Genomic DNA, 24,821 nt, shown 5'->3' with positions numbered 1-24,821 from the left:
AGATATGCATAAATGTAAAAATAATAATCTTTGCTTTGTTAAACTGAATTACATTGCTTTCAAAAACATGTAGCTGTTTCCTCGAAAGAAGCCTATTCAATTTCCAAGCTTTTAAACCTCACTTGCATTTACTTTCCAGATGATTGTTATTTATATGATTATATTAAACATATCTGCAAAATATAGTTTTGATTTAATAGCAGGAGTTAAGCCCAGAAGTAAGGAATACCATAAGGTCAGTTTAGACAGTAAAGGGCATGCAGAAATGAACCATCCCCACTAGCAGTAGTGTTTTCACTTTGCTTTGACAGGAGTGTCTCTATTGCTGCTTCTGCTTCCAGTTATCACTGCTGTGATGTTTTTTGTTTCATTTTCAGTCTTTCTCAGGTAGTTAAATAGTGTCAGTTACTGAAAGAGCCTGTACTGGTTAACAATGACTGGGAAATACAATTTAGGGTGTTGTATTGTGAGTGCATAACCTCGAATTCCCGTAGGCTGTGGGAGCACAAGATGCTGCTTAGTTCCTTGCTAATGGTGGCACTTATCAACAGAAGCATCAAGGTGCTGATCTGCTTTTGCAATGGGTTATGTCCTGTGCTGATCCAATGTGTGGGAGCAAGAGAGGTAGGAGCAACAAGTCAGCCCAAATAGCAGAAGACAGATGCTTTGATAGGAAACATAAAATCCTATTGTCAGACAATTTTTTGCTATCCTGCGTTATGCATCCAAGCCAGCATCTGTTTGTTTACATTTCTTTTTTGCTGTATGCCATTAAAGGTATTTGAATTGAATTGAAAAAAAATATTTCTTTTTTGCTGAATAATTGTAACCTGACTTGTTAAGAAGAAAACTGGTGAAGAACCTGAGCAGTTTTTATAGCTATATGTATGTTAAGATAGTGACCAAGAAAGGGTTTCTTGTAGATCTGCTAAAATAGAAGACTGGGCTAGCTTGATTTACTCTCTTTTTAAACTAAAATATATATTTTGGAGGATATATTTTGAACAAGTATGTTTAATCTGTTATGTGAAGATCTCATGGATATCTGAGTCTGAAAAGCTATTTAACAGTTGAAAGTGTCCTGCTGAGATTTCACTGATTTAAGAAGTAGGGTTTTTATCACAGTTGTTCTGGAATGATGCACCAGACAATGAGAGTGTGTGTTTTTTTAAAAAAAATCCAACCTTTAGGTTTCTGGTTAAAGAACATAAACTGGTGAAGTAAATGACAAAGAAGAGGGGACTTAGTACTTTCTGGGGGCGTGGGGTGCTTTCAAAGGTTTAGGAAATAATTATTTATTATGCATTACTTTAAGACCACCTCCAGCATGCAGAATTGTTCTGTAATCAGTATTATTTGGCCTGTTTTGCATATTTTTTGTAAGCTTGCCCACAGCCCCCTCTTCTTCTTCATTTGGTCTGGCTGTCACAACTTAAGTGCTGTCTTTCCTTTCTCTACTTGGAGCCTGAGGGCACAGATAGGGGCTGTGTGCATGCATGTGTGTGAACTGCCTCACATACACCCTTCTGTAGCCAGTTAACTGTTGTAACTAGAGATGGGCACAAACCTAAAAACGAACCAAAAAACATTTCCCCAGGGAAATGGCCATTTAAACTTTTCCTGCCCCTTGCAAGCAGCAGGGCCCTTTAAACTATCAGCTGGCAGGTGGCAGGGGGGGATCCCTTTAAATGGCCCAAACTCCAGCCCCAGCCCCCCACCCTCCACCCCAGCCCACACACCCCCAGCCCCAGCCCCAGCCCCACACTTACCTTGCTTCTGGGGTGATGGAGCCGCCCTGTGGGCCCACAGCCGCCTCCTGTGAGGGGCGGAAAGGCCATTTTTGGCCTCTTCTGCTGCTGCGCAGACCCACAGAGCAGCGGAGGAGGCCAAAAATGGCCTTTGTGACCCTCAAATGGTGGGCATCAGTGGCCATTTGAGGGGTGAGAAGGCCATTTTTGGCCTCTGCTGTGAAAAACGCCCCTCACAGGAGGAGGCTGGGCCCACAGGGTGGCTGGGCCGAGGCCTCCACCATCCCAGCAGCAAGGTAAGTGTGGGGCTGGGGTTTGGGCCGTTTAAAGGGCCCTGCCACTTGCAAGTGGCAGGTCCCTTTAAACTATCAGCTGGCAGGGGGGGAATCCCCCCTGCTGCCTGCCAGCTGATAGTTTAAAGGGACCTGCCGCTTACAAGCAGCAGTAAGGGGCCCTTTAAATGATTAAATGCCCCAGGAACCGGTTCATGAACTTGCACCAGTTCGTGGGAGTTCATGGTTCGTGAAAACCCACGAACCATGAACCCCATGGTTCAGTTTTTTGGGAATTCGTGCCCATGTCTAGTTGTAACCCAGTCAGGAGTTTCTGATCTACGCATGGAATGAGCAGTCAGGCATCCTGGGTGAGATCTTTTATTACAGTTTGAGATCTTTAAAAGGAAAAGATCTTTATCAAATTGCAATATCAGTTTACAAGTGCACAAGGAACTGGAAAACTATTTCAGAACACTATAGGCTGTACAGAATGAAGAAAAGCGTTTTTTAAAAATGAGACTAAGTTGTACAGTCACTGATATTACCTTGGCTTTCCCTTCTCTGGAATGGACAGAATGCCTCTGAAACTTTGAAAATAGAGACTGGTCAGAATAGACTTGCCTCCATTGCTCCCTGTTTCCCAGTCCTTGTCTTGTGCAACTCTGATGGGGTGTCCCTTATTGCTAGGAATATTTTAGTTTGGCCTGTCATGAAACTGGGTTTTGAGTCCCCACATTTATTGCTTTGTATTATTTCTCCAATCAAACAAGGCACACCTGCTAAAACCTTTATGTTTTATCCAGAATATCCAAGTAGCCATTTATCTTGCCCTTCCTGGCAGATGAGAAAATGGTCATCTCCATCCTGCCTGTTTGTCTCCAGAAACGAACTCATCTTCTCCCATCCTAAAGTTTGAGGAATGTATTGCTTCATTCAAAGGAAAGAATGTTTTCTGTATATTAGGCTTCCCTTTGTGTTAATCCAGGCATCCTACATTTTTTATCATAACAACAGGGAGGTCGCATTCCTATGCTGATATTTCCTCTGTTGTTACGGAGAATGAGGGTCTTGGAGCAAATGATTGTCAAACTGAGAAGAAAACAGATCCCTAGAAGTGAACCATTTTTCAGCTGATATAATTTGAGGCAAGGGGGACATCAACTCATCTTTTTATTTATTTTATTTTAAAAATTTGTGTGCCATCTTTCTATCCAAAATAGGGTCCCCAAGGCAGCAAACATTAAAATACTAAAATACAATTTAAAACAACAGTTTAAAACATTTTAAATTTAAAGCAATATCTAAAAATGTATAAAAACAATTCAGTAAACACACAGATAAATACACAACACACGAAAAGAAAATGGGAGGAGGGCCAATAGGAGTTATTGGGTGTATGCCTGACAAAACAAAAAAGTCATTACCTGTGGGCAGAAAACAACAGTATAGGGGGACAGATGTCTCCTTGCGGAGGGAGTTCTGAAGTTCTGGTACCATGACTGAGAAGGTCCTTTCTTGGGTTGCTGCCTGTCTAGACTGAGATGGTGGGGCACCCAAAATAGGGCCTCAAAAGATGACTGGAGTGAATGAGTAAGCTCATACAGGAGACAATGGTCCTAAACTGGTCCCAAGCCATATAGGGCTTTAAAGGTCAATACCTGCATCTTGAATTGAACCCCAAAGCAAATTGGGAATGAGCATAGATGAAACAAGACTGGAGCGATATGGTTCCTATGACCCACTCCAGTCAGCATAATGGCCACAGAATTCTGTACCAACTGAAGCTCTGGACAGTCTTTAAGAGCAGCCCCACATACTGCACAATGCAGTCGTGTAATCTAGATGTTACCAAGGGATGATTCGGTTTCGTTTTCCTGGCCATGTCGGATGCTCCTCTCCGCAGGTCCGGGAGGAAGCGGCCGAGCAGCCTGACCGGGTGGTTGACCTGCGAGGGTTAACCCCCAGGACTCCCAGGTAGGGGGTCAGGGTCCGGAGCGTTGTGGGAAGAGCCCCCTGAAGTCGATCCAGGGGGTAAATAGCCCGTCTGCTCCTATGGAGGCCGGCAGACTTGAGCAGCACATCGCGTGCTGTCGGGCCATGGAGAACGGCAACAAGCAGATTTAAGGTGAAAACCTGTAAGTAAGCGGATCCCTTCTGTTACTCTAAGCGTATGCGAAGGATTGGTGGGAGTTGAAGCTTAAGAAGGCTCGGATATCTTCCCCTTCATTGAGTTTTGGAACTTAGTTGGCAGACCCCCCCCTCTAAGATGGCGACGAAAAAGCAGAGCCCTGCTGTGGGCAAATCGGTTTCGGCTGTGTTGCAGGGGAAGGGAGAGACTCTTGAAGAGGTGGTTAAACGGTCGGTCGTTGAAGCTATGAAGCCCTTTGTTGATAAGCTAAATGAAATCGGACAAAGGGTTGGCTCAGTTGAAAATGAAGTGAAAACCATTAAAGATGTAGCGCTCGAGGCAGAGGAATCTGCTCATGAAAATGCAACACTCATGAGAGCTACAAACAAAGAAGTAAAGCTTTTGGAGAATCAATTGATAGGACTACAAGTGGATCGTGCTCAGACGGTATTGCGTTTACAGAATGTGAAGGAGGAGGAAAGTGAAAATTTAAAGGATTTGGTGTCGGAACTTTTGGCGTCATTCGCAAAGGCAACTAAAGAAGAGTTAAAAAGCGATATTCTGGAAGTCCGTCAGACACCTTCAAAATATGCAAAGAAGCGTCAGCTGCCTCGCGAGATTATTATTGATTTTTCATCTAAGAAGACTCGGGACACCATTTTATACAATTCGACCAACGTGGACTTGGACTTTCTTGGCAACAAGGTTAAGATATTGAAGGACGTTCCATTTTTAGCTCTGAAAAGAAGATTCAAATACAAAAGGTTTGCAGCTCTTCTGAGAAAGCGTGATATAAAATACAAATGGTTATTTCCGGAAGGCATCTGGTTTAGATATAAAGACCAAGCCTACAAGATAATATCGGAAGTACAGCTGAAGGATTTTGTGCTTAATCATCAAGAGTTCGAGCAAGAAGAAGATCCAGAATCTGAAGGGGGGAGTGGGGAGGAGGGAGTGAGCGCAGCTATTGTAGCTGTTCAAAGAGAACTGAGACCGAGACGCAAGGGGCGGGGGGGGGGGGGGAGAAGACATCCTGACTGTAGTTTGTATCTTATAAGATCTACCAATCTAATAGCATATTAGAAAGTTTAATTTTAAATAATTGTATTATGAAGGGAATTCAATACTTGTAGTTGTAGTTTGCGTTCTTATGTTGTTTTTTCCCTCTCCCCTTGTTTCCTTTTTCCTTTTTCTGCTTGTAGTTTTGATGTTAGTAATTAGAAAAAAAAAAGATGTTACCAGGGGATGTACTACATTGGCAAGATATTTCCCTCTCAAGAACTGGTGAAAGGCACCCTTGGCAACTGCTGTTTATACAAGAGGCCTAGATCCAGAGCACCCCAAGCTATTAACCTGTTCCTCTGGGGGAGTCCAACCCCATCTAGAACAGGAGATAGCCAATGTTTTTGGTCAGACCTTCCCTCTCAGTAGTACCTTCATCCTGTCTGGATGAAGTTTCAGCTTGTTAGCTTTCATCCACCCCAAAATACCTCTTGGTACCTGTTCAAAGTTACCACAGCTTCCCTGAGATATGCTGGAACAGTGAGATAGAGTTGAGTGTTATCTGCATATTGGTGGCAACTGAGCCCAAATCTTTGGATGACCTTTCCTAGGTTGAACAGCATGAGGAACAATATGGAATCTTCAGGGAGCCCATAGGCCCAAGGCCAATGGACAGAGTAAGTAGTCCCCAAGCACCATGCTCTGAAACCTACACTCAAGGTAGGACTGGAACTGCAGAACACTGCCTCCCAGTCCCAATCTCAAAATATGGTAGATAAGGATACTATGATCAATGGCATCCAAAGCCACTGAGAGGTCCAGGTGAATTAACAAGATCACATTCTCCCATTCATCTCCTGGCACATATCATTCACCAGGGCAACCAAGGTTATTTCAGCTGATGACCAGGCCTGAAATCAGATTGGAATGGATCCAAACAACCTGCTTTATCCCTGGAGCTGGCCAGCCACCTTGTTCAATCACTTTGCTCAAGAAGGGTACATTTGAGTCTAGAGTGTAGTTATTCTAATCTCCTGGGTCTCCTGGACCCAGTCCAGCAGCCCCCACCCTAGCTTTAAGCAGCAAAGAGGGGCAAGGGTTGTACAAACAAAGGTTACGTTTTCACTTTCCAAGAATCTTGTCCACATCCTCAGCCTGGACAATCTGAAAGGTACCCCACACAACTGGACAAATTGGCACCCTCAGACCATCCAATTCTGTTGCTGTTAATCCCAAATTGGAACTGATGCAAAAGATTTTATTTGCAAAGTGCTTAGCAAAATAATTGTAGCAGGCTGGCTGCAGCACAGTCTACTTCCTCCTGTAGATTGGAGCCTCATAGTCCCCTGACTACCTGGAAGAGTTCCACAGGTTTACACTGTGTGGATGCAATGTTGGTGAAGAAATATTGTTTCATTGCTGCCATCACCACTATGGAGTAGACTTTAAAATGAGCTGTACCTTGTGCATTGTCTGATTCCTACCAAGTCTTTCTCCACTGTCATCTAGCTGTCTCATTGGCCTTCCATTATCCATAGCTGCTAAGTAAATCTAGGGGCTGCCCAGGCTCATTGACCTGGGAAAGGGTGCTTAGGTGCAATAGTGTCAATTGCCTGGGTCATTTCCTCATTGTAGAGGTCAACCTGGGCATTGACAGGAAAATTCTCTAGTGCCATCTGAAAACCAGTTGGATCCATCAGGCTATGAAGCTATTATTATCTTAATTGATACCCCACTCCTGCAGAGTCTTGGTATCCCTCTAAGCCTAAACCCCAGTAAGTAGTGATCTGTCCATGACAAGAGGAACATCTTCAATTTCTACACCTTTGGGTCAACTTCCTTCTGCCCAGAACAAAACACCAGATCAAGAGTGTGTTCTGCAGAGTGTGTGGCGCCTGTTATTTATTTATTTATTTATTTATTTGATTTATACCTTGCCCTCCCCACAGATGGGCTCAGGGTGGCCAACAACATTAAAAAATACATTAAAATCACAAAAACATAAAATCAATAATTTTTAAAAAAATCATTAAAATAGTCCAGGAGCAGGCTATTTAAACAGATATTGGGAGTCCGTATATGGGCATAGCAGATGGCCAAGGGCAGCCCCAGAAGAAGTGGTGGTCTTAGATGGAAGCAGGAGGACACTCGCTGGCACTCAGCCAAAGGCCCGGCAGAACATCTCCATTTTACAGGCCCTGTGAAAATGTAACAGGTCCTGCGGGGCCTGGATCTCCAGCGGGAGAGCATTCCACCAGGCCGGGGCCAGGGCAGAAAAAGCCCTGGCCCTGGTTGAGGCCAGACGGATGTCCTTCAGGCCGGGGACCACCAGGAGTTGCTTGTCTGCAGAGCGCAACACCCTACAGGGGATGTAATGGAAGAGGCGGTCCCGCAGGTATGCAGGTCCTAGTCCGTGAAGGGCTTTAAACACCAAGGTTGACACCTTGAACCGGATCCAGAACTCCACTGGGAGCCAGTGCAGCTGGCCCAGCACAGGATGAATGTGCGCTCGGATTGACATATTACCTGAGACAGGCCCCTAGTTGTCATGGAGATCATGATATCCTGAGCAGCTCCTTTCATGGATGTTGAAATACTCCAAGACAACCAGCTTAGGAGTCTTCAACACCACCTCTAAGACCACTTCCACCAGCTCAAGCAGGGAGACTGTTAGGCAGCAGTACACAACAGAATAACTTTCCTGTAGTGCACTCTCAACACTAGATACAAACTTTCAAAATGGACAGAGTCCTGGACTGGGCATTGAGCCAGGGGGATAGAATCCTAATAGACTACCATGACACTGTCTCCCCACTTACCCTTCCATCTCCCCCTGCCAGATCTCTAGATTATCCCTAGATTAATACAGAATATTGGGTTTAAATATGGCTTTTTCTCCCATATGATTTTTTAAAAATATATTTTGCCCGTTTGTTTATTTAGATATAGATTTATATATAGCAGTTCTGAGAGGAGGATTATCTTGGTTTTCACTATACTGTGTAGCCACAAAATATACAAGGTGGTCCACTGAGATATCTCTTTTGATTGTACCTTAGTTTCAAGTTACTGTTTTTTAAGTAAGTCTATTGCTTTTATTGTGATGTGAACGCCATAAGTACTTATTTACCTATTTTAAAAAAACAAGTATGCTGGCTGTTAGAAGAAATGATATTATTATTTAAAATGTTACAGCACTGAATCCCATTTGCTGGATGGGGGACAAATAAGAGTGCTGTTGCCTTATGTTATTTAGCTGGCTACTATTAAAAACAGGATGTTGGATTAAATTCATCCTTGGTCTGATCAAGTAAGGTCTTTCTTATCTGGTACCTAATGGTGGAAAAATTCTCAATAAATATCATAAATAAACTTAAATAAAAAGGCAGGCCAGTGCATGCAGAAGGTCCCAAATACCATTGCCAGTTAAAGGATCTCTAGGCCAACTGGATATGACATGTTCCCTCAGAAAGATAGCAGCTGCAGGGAACTAATTTCCCAAGGGCTGCAGGTACCTGATTGGATCAGGTATATGTGCGGGGGGTGAGTGGTGGGGTTGGAGTATTGTTTGTACCACAGGAGGGCTGTATGTGCTTCAGATATATACTACATGACTCTATAATGTTCTGGTCTTTTTATTATGAAAGTGAGGTTGAATAGTTAGATCTGGTGGTTCCAATAGCATCTTAAATACCAACTACGTTTTGAAAGTATGAGCTTTCGAGAGTCAAAGCTCCTTTTGTCAGATACAAGGAGTGGGAAAAAGGTAGTAGTCTTTATAATCCAGGCAGAGGGTGGGAGGAGTACTGTAAATTAGAGTCTCAGGAAGTCTTAGTTTGATAGAGCAAGAGGTGAGAAGTGCAGAAAATTAGCATAGTGTGAGAAAAATCCTATGTCACAATTCAACCTGGGGGGGCGGGGGGAGGTCCATTATTCTAAATTTGCAAATAAACTCAATTTCAGTAATCTTGCAGTGTAATTTCCCTTGGAAATTTCTTTGCTTGAGAACTGCTTGAGAATTTCTACTTGAGTAGGCAATGTATTGGTTAGCCTGGTTCTTCATTTTACCTGGTATGTCTTAATGTCCCATAAACATGAAGTCTTCAATATGAGGCAGGGACATTGCTTTTTCACAAATCTACAGGTGCAAGAACTGGGAGTTTTCTGCTGGCAAAAGCTTATTTATTTTCATTCCCTGAATTGTTTTAAAGGATTGCATTTTACTCAGTATATATTTGCTTGCTGAAAATTTCAGAGCTGTGCAGAATATGACCTGTGTAATTCTGAACAAAGACTCCAGAGCATAGATCAAAATGGAGATAAATTAGTACCTGCAAGGGGTTGTGAGGGACAAAAAGTGTCAACAGGGGATGAAAAAGAGTAATAGGTGCCCACATGGTGGGTTATGAGGGAGAGAAGGTGAGCCTGTAGAGTGTTGTGAGGGAAAGGAAGTGGCAGGGGGAGACAAGGGAGAAAATGGGTTGGTGGAGTGGATGGGATTTCAGTTCCCTACAAATCTCATGGGTCTCCTACTTGTCCCACTCTAGTGCCGGTTCTCTCTCACTCAAAAATAGAATATATTTATTCTCATCAAGTAGTTTGGATTGACTTCTGCTCCCTTGTGAGTGTATGCTTGGTGATAATTTTTGGTTTTCTTTCATGTAACAATATGATAAAAGATATTTATCATAAAAGATAAAAGATATTCAATCTGTTTCAAAACTAAATATGCAGGACTAATGCTGTGGCTTTTAAAAGATTCTTTCATTTGGTAAATGAGGAGTATAAAATGGAATCCCCAACTAGCTCACAAATGTAAAATATGTCCATTAATTACCTTAGAATTTAAAAATTACATTCATGAAAGGAATAGACCCATGAGGAGGAAGTCCCAGGCAAGGGGATGGAAGGATGACAGAAGAAAGGAACATATTAAGAACACCAGATTTTAAAATATGAAGATGAAAAGCACCGTAGTCATAGTAATAGCTAGAAGCGAAATGCTTTTTGCTTTTGGAGAAAATTTAGTTCCTCTACATATAGGGAAAGGAAAAGCAGGAAGGAAAGGAGGAGGAGAAAGGGAAATTCAAAGCATTCATGTAGGGAATCTTTACCTGCAGCTTTCCCACGCCTAGCTTGGCAGTTCCCCCAGCTGTTTTCCAGGCTTAGCAAATCTCTGAAACAAAAGCTGGTAATTTCTCAAAACTTTGCTTGATTTACCCTACTGTTTGTGTTCTTTTTCATTTTCTTTCTTAAAGTAAGCTATATCTTTCTCATAATTAACTCACGGTAGTCTCCAAGGCAATCAAGCTCTCTGCACAGCTTGCCATTGGGGTTCTAATTTTTCATAATGAAAAAATAGAGTTGTTACTTACATGAGTTCATTAAATCATTTTATATTGTGTGGTTTATAACAACTATAACTGGAAGCTAAGGGAGAAAAATAAATAAAAGGAAAATATCTGGATGGTTAGGCTGGTTGAAATACTGCTTATGGGTAGACTCAATTTCATTTAAGTGACCACTTGCCAGAATGTGTGTCTAGTATGTGAAAAGACCTGCATATGCTTAGCTTATGCCCCGTAACCAGTCCCATTGAAATCATAATGTGATACATTACTGCAGGATGAGCAAACAGCAGAACTTTTGATCCAATTACTCACCAAGGCTGACCCTGTTTAGCTTAATAGATGTGATGAGATTAGGCAAGGGCAAATACATTAAATGTGCCTGTTTCTGGCTAGGGAAGGAATCTATCAGGGAAATATAACTGGGGGAGGAGGTTAAGCTTCTCCTGCCCTAGAGTCACAGTCTTCATTACCTCCCTCCCGCCACACTGACAGTAGCTCCTGTAGCTCCTTTATACATCAGATCCAGTCACAGGTCCTCAGCATAAAGTATCGTTTGGCCTTCATTGAAGTATCAATGACACGTTCAGGAGAATTTAGGGGCAAATCAATAATTCTGAATAGTTTTTAGCATTCCCCCTTTGCTTAGACGTGTTTTTGTGCAACATGGAAGCAACATGAAGATAAAAGGCCTATGGAAGAACCAAGCAGCAGCCTGGTGACCTCCACAAGTTGTCTGGATGGAAGAGGCGTCCTGCCTGTCTTCTTTTCTAATTTGGGAGCCTGGTCTTCAAGGAGAACCAGATCAGAAAGATATGGCATTGGAGATGGCAAAGCTAAGAAACCACTATGTTTTCAAATTTGGCCAAAATCATGAACCGCACCAAACTCATATCGGCTTTGGCTATAGGTATAAATACTGAATGATAGGCCTGTTGCAAGATGGCAAGCACAAGTAAGAACAATTAATTCAGTTATTTGTGTAGAGGTGACCCCCGGTAGGGGTGCAAATTCAAGAACATCATGAACAATGGTAATGGCATAACCCACAATCAGAGTTCCAGTGTCATCTCTATAACAAATTTACAGCAGTCATGCGGTTCACCTTCAAGGGGAGTAAGAAGGAGAGTGGCAGAATTCAGAACAAAACATTGCTTAACAGTTATGTGGGCTTTCCCCAAGAGTTGGATTTCATAAGAAGTAAGGTAGTTTGCAGAAAGATGCTAAATTTTTGAGTTAGGAAAAGGGCTTCTACCCCATAAGGGACCGAGACCATCATTGTGAAGGACCATGCTTTCAGATTGTAAGACCAATAGTGATGCGGCCATGACAGCATGGAGGATGAGCTTGTGTGACAGGATCCAGAGTGGTACTGTAATAAGATTATACGGATTATCCTCATGTTTTTGTGTGAGGATTCCTAAGACAAAACCTTGTTCTTCAGGGCAAAATAATATAAAGGAGTTTATTGTAATCAGGAAGTCCCAAACTAGGAGTCTCAGACAATTTATTTTTGAGAGTAACAAAGGGATTTTCATGTTTAATGTCCCATGGAAAGGGCTCAGGTACTTCTTTTTAAGTTAAATCCTGAAGGGTTGTATAGTTAGAGCATAACCTATGGCAGTAGCCTGCCATGCCAAGAAATCCACAAAGATAGGTCTTAATGACAGTTCACAGCATTTTCAATACAGCCTCACTTCTCTGCATAGACAGCTCTCTGATGCCAGCACTCAGTGTATGACCTAAGTAATGCACTTTAGGTTGGTACAATTGCAATATTGATTTGGAAGCTTTGTGGCCATTGTGGGCCAAAGCTGTTAGGAGAACCAAACTGTCACACTGAGAAGGATAGTCCGGACTACATAAAAACAAATCATCTACATACTGAATAAGGACAGATTTTCTAGGGGAAATGATGTCTTCATAAAAGTAGGCAAGGGATTCAGTAAAACCTTGGGGTAAAACACACCATATATATTGACGGCCACAGAAGGTGGAAGCAAAGAGAAATCTACTGTTGGGCTGAATTGCCAAAAAAAGAATGCACTAGTAAGGTCCACAACTGTGAAATAGGTGGCATCTGGTGGAATTGTGGCTGATGTTAGACACCAAGGGAAGGGTAGAAATTGCTATATGATTTACAGCATGGATATCTTGAAGAAAACTATAGGTATCTTTTCCTGGCTTCTTGATGGTTAGGATAGGAGCATTACATGAGTTCTGTCAGGGAATGATAACCCTGACAGAAGTTCCAAAAGTTCTTCAATAACCAGGTCCTTTCAGCTTCACTATTCAATGGATAATGGAGGACTTGAGGAAGGAATTTCAACTTGTCAAGAGTGAATTTGATGGGTTCTATCTATGTTCAGTCTATCCATTTCATTTAGTGACGAAGACCACAACACATAAGGAACTTTAGTTAGTAAGCTCATATTATTCACAGGAGGCAAAAAAGTCATCTTGAAATATCAACAAAGCATTGGCTTCATCTAGGTTAGCTTCAGGAACTTCAAGAAATGTCCTTTCTGGGTGATGATAAATGTTGCATTTAAGATTGCATAAAATATCTTGACCCAATAAATTAACAGGGCAAATAGGGCTCAGTAGGAAGGCATGGTCAATGCAAAGTGGCCCAATGAAATTTGAATTGCTTCAGAAATGGCATGCTTGATAATTTGATTTTTGAGTCCCACTGCATCTGTAGTACATGACGTAGCAAGAAATTGAAATTTATATGCTTGGGGAGTGAACATAGAGATGCCAGAGTCAACTAAACAAGTGGCAGGCTGTCTCTTTATGGTAGCGGTTACTTATCCATCAAGTTGAAGTTTAATTAAAGGATGAATATTGCAGGTTTCTATAATGAGATTGTTAAAGTCCTCCCCAGGACTGTCCTATTTGTCAGCAAAACCAATCAGATTCATGGTTTTAACTGGGCCTGGAGGCCAGACTTGTGTCTAGGACAGTTAGGGTTTGCAGATTTCCAATGCCCATGCTGCTGGAAATAGTGACAGTTAAATTGGGATTTTCAAGAGGTTCAGTGATGCTGGAATGCTGAGTAAAAACTTTGTTAAGGCACTTCAGAAAGGCACAAGGTGTGAATTTGAGTAGGAGTGTGCAAAACAGAAAAAATGAGCTGAAATTACACACACAAATTGCCAGTTCAGCTTGTTAAAGCAGGTTCTGGAATGCTGAATCAAATCTGGGAAACTAAATTGTAACAAGTCCCTCCCATTAAAAAGTTTATCTGTTTCATTTTGTACCTTTCAGCAGCAGGCAGGCACTGGGCTTGCCTTGCGGGACAGCAGCTTGTTTTCCTGAACAGCATTCACCAATCAGATTCCAAGGGGAGAGAGGCCTTACATTATTAATTAACCCTGTTGGCGGGAACCAATTCACATGAGTGATCTCCCCCACCCCCCGGAACCTGTTGCTACCTAGGAAATCGAATTCTCTCCCTCCCTGCCAATCACATCCTCACAAGGGAAGAACACCTCCTATCTGCTTTTGAAATGTTTGAAAGGGAGACCTCAATCATAGGCTGCAATTTAAGCACTATTGAATAACAGTTCAATAACAGAGAGTAGACCTGTTTAGAACTTTATCCTTAGTCTTTCAGAGCTCTCTCTTTTTCTGACTCAAATGGCAAACATGTAACTACTCTGCTGTTTCAAAAACAATCCTGCCTGCCCCCACAACAAAAGGAAAGCTTATGGGAAAAATATGTGCGGTGGCGGGGGTGGGAATTCATCCAATCATTCTGTCTGCCTGCTTGCACTTGGGCAATGGAGAAGATTGCCAGCGAGAATACCCCATTTTGCAGTGGAATGCTGAGCATCAAAAGGAAAGGTTCTCTGTTTATATTTTTGTTATATTTCATAAACTAAATTTCCTAAAAATATTGTTCGGGTCCAGTAGCAACTTAGAGACCAACTAAATTTCCAGGGTGTCGGCTTTCAGTGAAGGGAGTTTTGACTCTCAAAAGCTCATACCCTGGAAATCTAGTTTGTCTCTCAGGTGCTACTGGACCTGAATCTCATTCTTCTACTAGAGACCAACATGGCTACTTGCCTTAAAATTGCTGTGTCAGTACATTGCACTAAAAGTACATTGCACATTATTTAGTACACTAGAATGAAAATAGACTGTAGAAATGTAAGACATTTTGAGCCTGGTCAGTATTCTCCTATGAACAAATAAGCGTTGCTTGACCTTTAAAAAGACTGATGCAGAATGTGACATTCTACAGAGGTTGCCAGGATCAGAAACCTTGTTTGAGTGTGACATTCAGGGCTCACAGTGGCCATTGATTTGTGGATGATGATTATTATCTTGGTGGTTTTGATTGGCCTTAGAATGTCAGGTAGAAATTCTTTCTAGGTCAATTAATGAGATAGCAGTTTTGGGCTTCTGTCATTTCCCTCTAGATGGTGAGCAAATGATTATGATTGTAATGCAATGAAAATTCCAAAATATTAAGTATTTAAAAAATTCTAGTTTAGAATCGTGGCTTATCATACATACTGTGTTGATTTTTAAAAAACTGAATTTGAGGTTCCTGGAAATGTTTTTTTAAGCTTCTTTTTTAAAAAATATCAATATTAACAAATCAAACAGTTTTGACTCTTGGTTGCTAGAAAAAGTTTTGAAGTATGTAAACAGATATTTGCTGAAAGTTTCATGCTCAGGTGCACAGATTTCTTACTTCTGATTTATGTGGACAGGACCATATGCTATTAGGTTGTTGTTCAAGTGTGTGAATGGGACGAAATTTAACAAGAAAGAGAATCTTCTCAAGTTTTCCCTTGTTTTGATTTTTGTTTGGGGACTGTTGATCTGAATGTTCTGACATGTCATTGACAAATGGTGAGATTGCAGCTAGGCAGTGTTCCAGAGACTAAAAAAAAAGTCACTTGGCTTCTTGTCTGGTATGTGGCAGATCATTCAAACCATCAGTCCTGGCACGAGGCCCTTGCACCCTGTTCCCGCCAGTGACTTCATCATTTCACAAAAAATCCTGAAACTGCCTTTAGTCCTCCAGCCCAGTACAAGTAGCAGCTGTTCAGGGTCTTGGGCAGCGAAGAGCCTCTTTCACCTCCTGTTTTCTGAACTGCTTTAACTAGAAATACAAGTACTTTACTGTACTTACAGTCGAGCCCTGTTCACTAGACAAATTTGTGGTGAAAGTAACACATGTAGAGGAGGAGTGGGAATGAGTGTGTTGATCTTGTCCCAACCTATGCATGATCACTAAAACATGAGCATGGTGTCTACACCATGCTCACATTCTGGCAAAACTCAGAGACACACCTTTTCCTTCCCTTTCTTACCCCCAAACAAGCTTCCCTCAAAAATTCACCCACTTCCTCATGATTCCCTCATAGCTGCCTTTTTCATCCTCCATCATAGCCATTTCCGCTTCTACTCATCTCGGCACACTCAACTTGTCTCACCACATGCTCCAGCCACCTCCTGCACCCAACTTCTCCAAACTCCACTTTCCACATTAGGTGCCATACTGCTCTGATTTCAAGCTTGGCACTGTTTTCTTCCACTGGTCACTCATACAGCTCTCTTCCTTCCTCCAGTCAAGAGAGCTGTCATGCTATTTCTATCTTGTGGCAGGAGAGAAATAATATGTTCACCTATGGTCTTCAGTGCAGTCCCACATTGGGGACTGCACTTGCGCAGGCCAGTCATCCGGAGCAGGATTTATAAGCTTTTAGACTAATTGGGGGGGGGGGGCAGACTCCCCTGTGGACCAATCCGAGCCGGTTTTTCCCACCAAAACGGTCGCGTGGTGAAGAGGCCACCTCCCCTTCTCCCTCAGTTTGTTTTCTACTGCTGCAAGGAGCAGACACGTTTCTTCTAGGCTTAGTGTTTTAGCGAAGTTAGTTATAGTATTAGAGTTGTTGTTACCATTGATTAGTTCTTAGTTGGATAGTTAATAGTTCTTAGGTAGGTTTTTTGTAAATAGTTAACCCTGGACTTCTAAAGGGGTAAGTTGGGAAAATTTTTCCTTTCCCTTTTTCTCCCCTCCCACAGCTGATTGGGTTCATCGGGAGCTGTCTCAAGTCCCTCTTTAAGTCCCTCTTTAAGAAATTCTGTGGGGAAAGGCGATGTCCAGCTCCACAAGCCTGGCAGCTAAGACATCTGCCCTGGTGGAGCGAGCTAAGTATTCTGACCCCGGAACTGTAACAGAAGCATTGGCGTTGGATCCAACCTCCACAGAGTAGCCGTCAGATCTATTGGTTCCAAGGGCTTGGAGTCATCCACTATCTCAGTCCTGAGAAACCGCAGCATCCGTCCATTCCAGGGCCAGCGTGTTACTGGTGGAAAGGGATGTCTCTACTCTGGGAAGTGGAAGATTGAAGTCCCCGCATCCAGTCAGATCAGAGGAGGCATGCAAACATAAAGACAAAACTAAGCATAAGTCTTGGATGCGAGCAGCATCACCAGACCCGACCCTCCTGTCGGAGTCACGTCAACATACACCTCTGTCCCTGCCATCCAAAGGGAGATAGAGTTTAGCATCAGTAGCATCGGGCGATGGATCTGACAGGGCAAAACGCCGGAGGCAACAATCTAGCTTGAATGAGAGATCTCAATACTAGAGACCGCCTTATCCTTTGCCTAGCTACCTGCATGACTGAGAATATTTCCTGAAGTACCCATTCTTAGCACCGGGAATGGCTAGAGAGGTCCAAAGCAGATCGAGGGAATCGGACTTACATGGTACCCATGGACCCGGCTGTCAATGTCGAGGCGTGATATAGAGTCAGAGTCGGAGGTAGAACCTCTTGGATCCATATGGAACCCCAGCTTCACATCGGAACCATCTCCCAAGGAAGTGTTGGGGGAGTCTGAGAGGAAATTGCGTACTATTGACTATAAGTTATATGTGGAACAGATGATTCATATGGCAAAATCTTCAGACATAGATGTGTCGGCACCCCAGCCAAAAGCACGGGATGATATCCTGAAGTATATATATTCTGACACACCAGAGGTGGTAGCCTTCCCAATGATAGAGGGTTTCACTGAGATAATGGATGACCTGCGTCAAAAGCCTGCGTCCATCCCAGCCACAACAAAAAAGGTTGAGGCCCTCTACAGGATTAAGAAAGACAAATGTCCTTCATGTGCTATCTATCCTTATTTGGACGACTGGCTTTTTACTGCGCAGTTACCAGAAGAACTACAATCGCATGTTGATCTGATACTTGACACCTGCAAAAATCTGGGTTTAGTGGTCAACATAAAAAAATCCTATTAAGAACCAAATAGAGTGATAAAGTTCATTGGAACAATGCTGGACGCCTTAATCTAATAAGGCATATTTACCTCCTGATCGTAGTAAGAGGTTAATGGCCCTAGTACAAGTGTTCCAAAGATGTAGATTTCAATCATCTCAATCTATTCAGGTCCTTTTAGGTCTTATGGCCTCTACTACTGTGGTAGTACCTGTAGCACGTTTGAGGATGAGACCTCAACAACTGTGGTTTATTAAGAGGTTTAATGCTCAGACACAGTCACCCCAAGCTAAATCCTCGATTCTGAGGAAAGTTTTGTGTTCCCTCATTTGGTGGAAAGATCCTACTAATATGAATAAGGGGACGCCCTTTGGATTAGCAACTCAAGACATCACTATCACAACAGATGCCTCCTTGGAAGGTTGGGGGGGCTATTGTGAAGACACAACCGTCAATTGGGTGTGGTCAGAGAGTGAGAAAAAACACCATATTAATTTCTTGGAGTTAAGAGTGGTTTATTACTCACAACTTACTTGCAGATATACTGATGGGGAAAAGATTTCAGGTCCTTTCAGACAATATGATGATGGTTTTTTACATAAATGAACAAGGAGGGACAGCGTCATCAAAACTTTATCAAGAAACCATCAGATTATGGGACTGGGCTATTTCCCAAAATATTATGCTTTCTGGACTCCGTATTGCAGGTTCCCAAAATACAAAGGTGGATTACATAAACAGATTAGGGAGTTCCCATCATGAGTGGGTACTGTCAGACAAATATGCTCATCAGATATTTCAGAAATGGGGGTGTCCAGACATGGACCTATTTGCCACCCAGGAAAATACGAAAGCATCTCAGTTCTGTTCAAGGGGCAAATCAGCAGGAACTCAAGAGGGGATGCTTTCCAGATAAAATAGGTGGGAGGCCTCTTTTATGCCTTCCCCACAATTCCACTAGTTCAGAAAAAAGTTTGCAAGATCATAGTGGATCAGACCACCTGTATCCTAATAGCCCCTTTCTGGCCACATCAACCCTGGTTCCATATACTCAAGAGCATGGCCAAGGGGAATTGCACACATCTACCAGTAGTTCCAGACTTGCTGTTCTTTGGCAGGACATGGCACCACGATCTGAACACACTGTGTGGCTCATAAAACACTAAATTCTCAGTTTTCAGTTAGCAAATATTATTTTAAATGCTTGTAATCCCTCTACTAGAAATGCATATGCATTGAAATGGAACAGATTTGTTTTGTGGGCTGATCCTAAGGGGATACCCCCTGAGATGTGTCCTTTAAGTAACATTTTTGATTATTTAGTGTCTCTACTCAATGCTGGTTTAGCCTCTTCGTCTATTAAAGTTCATTTGGCAGCGATATCTGCCTTTCATGCCAATATAGATGGTAAGACAGTTTTTTCCCACTTTCTTTCTAAGTTATTTCGTAAGTGGTTATACAATTTGTATCCCCTGAGAATTTAGATAATACCTCAGTGGTCATTGTCATTAGTGCTGTCCAGTCTTATGGTTAAACCCTTCAAATCATTAGCAAAGTGTAGCTTTGCTTTACTATCGGCTAAAGTAGCTTTTCTGTTGGCACTTCCTTCAGCTAGAAGGGTCAGTGAATTGCAGGCATTAAGAGTGGATCCACCTTTTCTGCAGATTTTCCCAGACAAGGTAGTGATGCATACCAGCCTTCAATTTTTACCTAAGGTGGTTTCCAAGTTTCATGTTTCATAATGCTCATCCTTACCAGTGTTTTTTCCTAACCGTACGTCCACGAAGGAACAAATGCTCCATACATTGGATGTTAAGAGGGCAGTTTTATTTTATATGGATAGAACAAAGGCATTTCATAAAAGTCAAGCGTTCTTTATCTGCCACACGGGACAAAATAAAGGTAAAGCAGCATCAGCCCAAACTATTTCTAGATGAGTACTGTTAGCAATTAGGCTAAGTTACAAAACAGTGAAAGTTCTGTGCCCGTTCAGTTTAAAGGCACATTCAACAAGGGGACAGGCGACATCAGCAGCCTTCCTGCGTGGAGTTCTGCTAGAAAAAATTTGCAAAGCAGCAACTTGGTCATCAGAAGAGACATTTGTCAAGCACTATGCAGTGGATGTCAACGCCAGAAGGGAGGTTGCGGTGGGGCAAGCAGTTCTACAATCTCTCTTCATCTGAGAGCATCACCCCGCCTCCTTTGGTGAACAGCTTGTGAGTCTCCCAACATGGGACTGCACTGAAGATCGTAGATGAAAACAGAGTTGCACTTACCTGTAATTTCTGTTCATCAAGTTTCATCTAGGTTCCTTCGTGCAGGAACACATTCCCTCCCTCCAGCCCCACTGTGAGTTCTATGAGGGTTAAGTTAATAGAGGCTTACGGCGGCACAGGAGAACTGAGGGAAAAGGGGGGTAGCCTCTTTACCACATGACTGTTTCAGTGGGAAAAACCAGCTCGGATCAGTTCACGGTGGAGTCTCCCCCCGCCCCGATTAGCCTAAAAGCTTGTTAATCCTGCTCCAGATGGCTGGCCTACACAAGTGCAGTCCCAATGTGTTCCTGCATGAAGATCTAGATGAACAGAAGTTACAGGTAAGTGCAGCTCTGTTTTCCTCCTGATCTTTTCTTGTTCAGCAGAACTATTTTTTATTTGTAACATTTATGTGTATCCCGATCCAATCCAAGCCACACAGTCGCGCTCCGACCCTCGGCTACTCCGTAGATCGTCCCCCTCCAGGCCATTCTGTCCTATAGCGTGTCGAGAGAGATCCGCAGAGTCTCGCAGTGAAGTTTTTACAGGGTAGTTCACCATTGCTTTCCCCAACCCAACACACTTAGCCGTACGACAGCCACGAAGTCATACGTTGCCACCCCCTTGGCAATTTGAGCCGGTGTGGGATGTGTATGCTATATCTATATTAGAGATGGGATGAACTAGAAAACAACCAAAACATGCGATTCGTGGTTCGTCACGTTTCACGAACCATGAACTTTCATCAACCTGCCCCGGTTCGCAAACCAGTTCATTTGGTTTGTAAACACTTCCGGGCCAGCAAATCACCACTTCTGGGTCAGCGGAAGGCCTGCAGAAAGCCCATCCCCCATTGCCTAGAAAACTGATTGATCGGTGCCAAGCTGTCTGCAGTGATGAACTGTAAAATAAACCAAACGAACTGCCCTAAATTTCGTGGCGGTTCATCAGAAATGGGCTCTGATGAACCGCTGGTTCACGAACCACAAACTGGCCTGGTTCGTGATGAACTTTGGTTCATATTTCAGTTCATGCCCATCTCTAATCTATATGCTAACATCATATAACTAATAAAACATTACAAAGCATAGATGAGGTTGTATCCTGTGATCTATCAGCAGAAAGTGCTGGTGGTAATAAATCATTCAGTCCCTTCTGACCCCAGGAAAGTTGATTCCCAGGGTTTCAAGACTCATGTGAGCTCATAACCTTCTGAGTTGGGGGTTGAACTGAGGATACTGTAAGGGTATAAAATTGCCCTCCTACCTCTTTCGTCAGTGGTGGTGGTACTTGTGGAAGAAGGAGGTGGAAGCAAATGCAGATTCCCCCAACCCACTGTTCAAAGTTTTCTTGCACAAAGTTTGTTCAGGTACTTTAAAAAATTGTTAGCTGAGGGTTGGCCTTGAGGTACGTGTGGTACATAGTTTGTAATGGATGACTTCCCCTGCCACAAAAGTGTTGTTGTGAGAAAAGTTGTCTGGATGCATGCCTAATGAGCTTACAAATAACTGCACAATTACTGTCTTGAAATAAAATAGTTAAGATCCTGTGAATGACTGGTATGTCTTACCTGGTGATTAGCCCTATTAAGAAATTTTATAATGATATTGTGGAACACAGAAGCTAGAATAATCAATGACAGGATGTAACAAACAGTCACAGATTATGCAGTTTGCTCAATAAAAGATAACTAAATTGGGCTGTTTGAGAGTGATTTCATGGCAACTTATGTGATAGTTGTGAAGTTATTCACTAGGATTCTTAGAACATCTGTGTGCTTGTATATTTGCATGTCGTATACATATGAAGAGGTTCTAATGGAGAAGCCTCGCTGGGGCTATTAAGATGGTTAGTGGAAATGAAAACTCAGTTTAGCTTCCAACATGTGATTTCCTATTTCTGTAAAGGACTTCCCAGGGACTTCCTCTGCTAAATCAGCAGCAAGTCTCTAGAGATTTAATTCAGAAACATGACTCGGTCTGCCATAGAGCAAAGTTTCTTGTTGCCATAGAACAAAGTTTTCGCTGTGATTTGCTTTTACAGTTTACCCCCCCTTTCCCTCCTCTCTCGTCTTGTGTCATTTTTAGCATGCAAAGACCTAGTAGCTCCTACTCGTGATCGGAAGCTGAACACATTTGTGCAGATCACAGTGGTGCATCCTGGGGAACAGACGTCAGCTAGATATTCAAACACAGAAATTGTGGAGGTGAGCTCTTTCTTTGTTGCATCACCATTAGTCACTGAAAAGACTGTCTTTTTTTCTTCCTCCTTTCTTTCATTTCCTAAAGTTAGGCAAGCTGTTGTTGGCATTTAACTGATGCAAACAGCTGCAATGTTGACTTTTGGAGCAACTTTTTTCTGAAAAAACAGAATGTGTAAAGAATCATTTAGTTCTTCGTTTGTCAGCGGCGATAGTGCTGGGAAAATATTGTTTCCCATTTGGTTTTTAAAAAGTTGAAGTAGCTTAAAATGCAAGCTTTTGGTGAAGAAAATTGTTGTGCATTCTGTGTCTTCATTCTGTTGATTCCCAACACTTTGTACTTCATGAAAAAATGCATGCTGTTTTTTATATTGAAAAAATTTACAGCTTCTGCTTACTGCAGCTAATCTTAAGGCATGAAATGCTTTCCCACCTTGTTGCCTTCTCAGAATGTTACTTTAGAAACAAAGTTCCTGTTTTCTGTCATCAGTTTGTAAATTAAGGGGTTTTGGTATATACATTAGGATGGGAAAGAATGCAGGGTCTCAATGAAAATATTTCTAATAATTAAACTAGGCAGCCTTCAAACATTCAAGGATTGCTTTTTAAGCAAACTTGTGTTACTAGCTGTCCCATTTTGAACCATCAGCAGTCTTAAAAGGGTAACTTATTCTATAAACAGCAGGATGTTTCAATGCAGACTGTCTGGCAAGTTTTATTGCATTGGCTGGAACAGATAATTCATGCACATGTTGAATCATTTCCTATTACTAGGACTCTGGGCAGACCGCTAGGTATGTGTGCAAGCTCTGACTATTTATTTAATTTCATTTTATTTTTCCATTTCTATATCACTAAATAAAAAAAATAAAAAAAACTATATAATCCAATGAGATATTTTAAACATTTTATGTAGTTTTTTTTAAAAAAAAAAAACTTTTCTTTGACTGGTAGATCTCCATGTCATATCAAAATCCATTTTGGAAGTCATCCAGTTTCAACCATCATTTAGAAGAGACAACTGATATTTAAGAGATATGTCCAGAGTTCCTTGGATCCCAGCCTGTAATAAGATTGTCAGTAATAGAATAAGCATTGAGAGAAGACATAACTTATAATTTGCAGCAGTTTACAACTCTTTTTTTGTGACTGGAAGATTTTGTTGAAAGTTGGAGAAGCTCATTACAAGTGAAAACATAATCAAGAAAGACTTCAAGAATTTAGATGCTAATATTCCACAATTAAATTAAATGTCTTTTACAAATGTTGCTATATTTTAAAAAATCATTTTAAGAATCAAAAAGAGCTAATAAATAATTCTGGATTTTTATTTGGCCTTATTCCATGGAGATTTCAGGAGGAATTTTTTTGTTTTAAGCATAAATATGAAATTACTTTAACACAAATGTTTCTTGCTTTTATTCTCCTTCAAACTGCTCATGTCATATTGGGGAGACAATTACTGAACAAAAGAAACTGACCAACAAACAAAAACCACCAACTTGCTGGAGTCATGGATTTAGGATTGTGTGTGTGTGTGTTTTTAAGTGTGTGAATGAAAATGCAACATTAAAGGTCAATGTTCTGGGTTTGGAAACTTACATGAAATATTTAGCAGAATTATACCTTTTTAAGTCCATTAACATCTGGTTAGGTTTGCACTGTTAAGTATATAAAGAATTGAATATTTCTATTAAAATATTACGACAAATATGAAGGGGGAGTGATAATTAATTTGAAGGAACTGTAGTATCCTGAGGTGACTATGGGTCCAGCAAAGCTCAGTTTTTCCATATGCTTCTTTGGCTTAGGCTATTCCTTGTTAAATTTTAAACTGAATCTGCAAATTTAATTTGGTATAATCAATAATGTAATTTTAAAAAATATTTCCTGACCTGGAAACCTCTGTTCAAAAGCCATATTCTTATGTGCCGTATACAGCGAATGCACAGAGGGACAGGTTGCGCCCACTGATCTCACTCCTGACTCCTGCACCTATATCAGACCTTCTGAACGGAGCCATTCTTGTTTACAGGCTTCACATGCATGTACAACTCAGTTATGAATCAATTATTAGTCAAGATAGCATTGTTAAGAAAATAGTTTGGAAAAGGAAAATGCTTCTCTATACCTGTCAAAATTTTTTTGGGGGGGATTATCATATATGATTTGGAAGATATATCTCTGTAAATGTAGTCCACTTTCCATTAAGCCAGAACTTACACTATGGTACTTTTCGCACTTGGTTTTTAGAGCGTGTTTGTACCTGTTCCACATCCCATGTTTGCAAGGTTTTCACACTTTCAAAGCAGTCATGGGACGCAATCCCACTTTTTGTCCTCTGTATCCCCGATTTTCCCCCCTGCGGACATACCCTGATGTTTTTTTAAGTCCGCTGCCGACTGGCAGCTGGCCCATATTTTGCTAATGTGGACACTTTTGCCCCCTTTTTGCTTCTCTCCCCCCTCCTTTTCCATGGAGCTGATTGGTTTGTACAGAATTAACCACTCCCACCCTCCTCAGCTCCCTGAACTCCTTGTCCACCATTTTTTTTAAGTAAAGCAAGGTGAGGGTCATAAGGCTGCTTCTCTGTTGGTTTCCTTCCTCCTGGT

General features: G+C 41.8%; 1 protein-coding gene across 3 annotated transcripts in view; it reads left to right on the top strand.

Annotated features, from left to right (window-relative positions):
• INPP4B (inositol polyphosphate-4-phosphatase type II B) overlaps positions 1–24,821 on the top strand; it is a 428,879-nt gene that overhangs the window by 165,043 nt on the left and 239,015 nt on the right. For 2 of the 3 annotated variants that reach the window (XM_054990215.1, XM_054990214.1), the window contains one exon: positions 22,097–22,215. The exons of the other annotated variant lie outside the window; for it this stretch is intronic. In XM_054990215.1, coding sequence (XP_054846190.1) covers positions 22,097–22,215 — 119 coding nt within the window. The remainder of the gene's footprint in view (positions 1–22,096; positions 22,216–24,821) is intronic. 3 annotated transcript variants of the gene reach the window in all.

This window comes from Eublepharis macularius, chromosome 10 (genome assembly GCF_028583425.1).
Source record: "Eublepharis macularius isolate TG4126 chromosome 10, MPM_Emac_v1.0, whole genome shotgun sequence".
In the NCBI taxonomy this organism is placed as follows: Eukaryota; Metazoa; Chordata; class Lepidosauria; order Squamata; family Eublepharidae; genus Eublepharis; species Eublepharis macularius.
The sequence above is the reverse complement of the archived record's forward strand: the minus strand, read 5'-3'. Positions and strand labels throughout refer to the sequence as shown.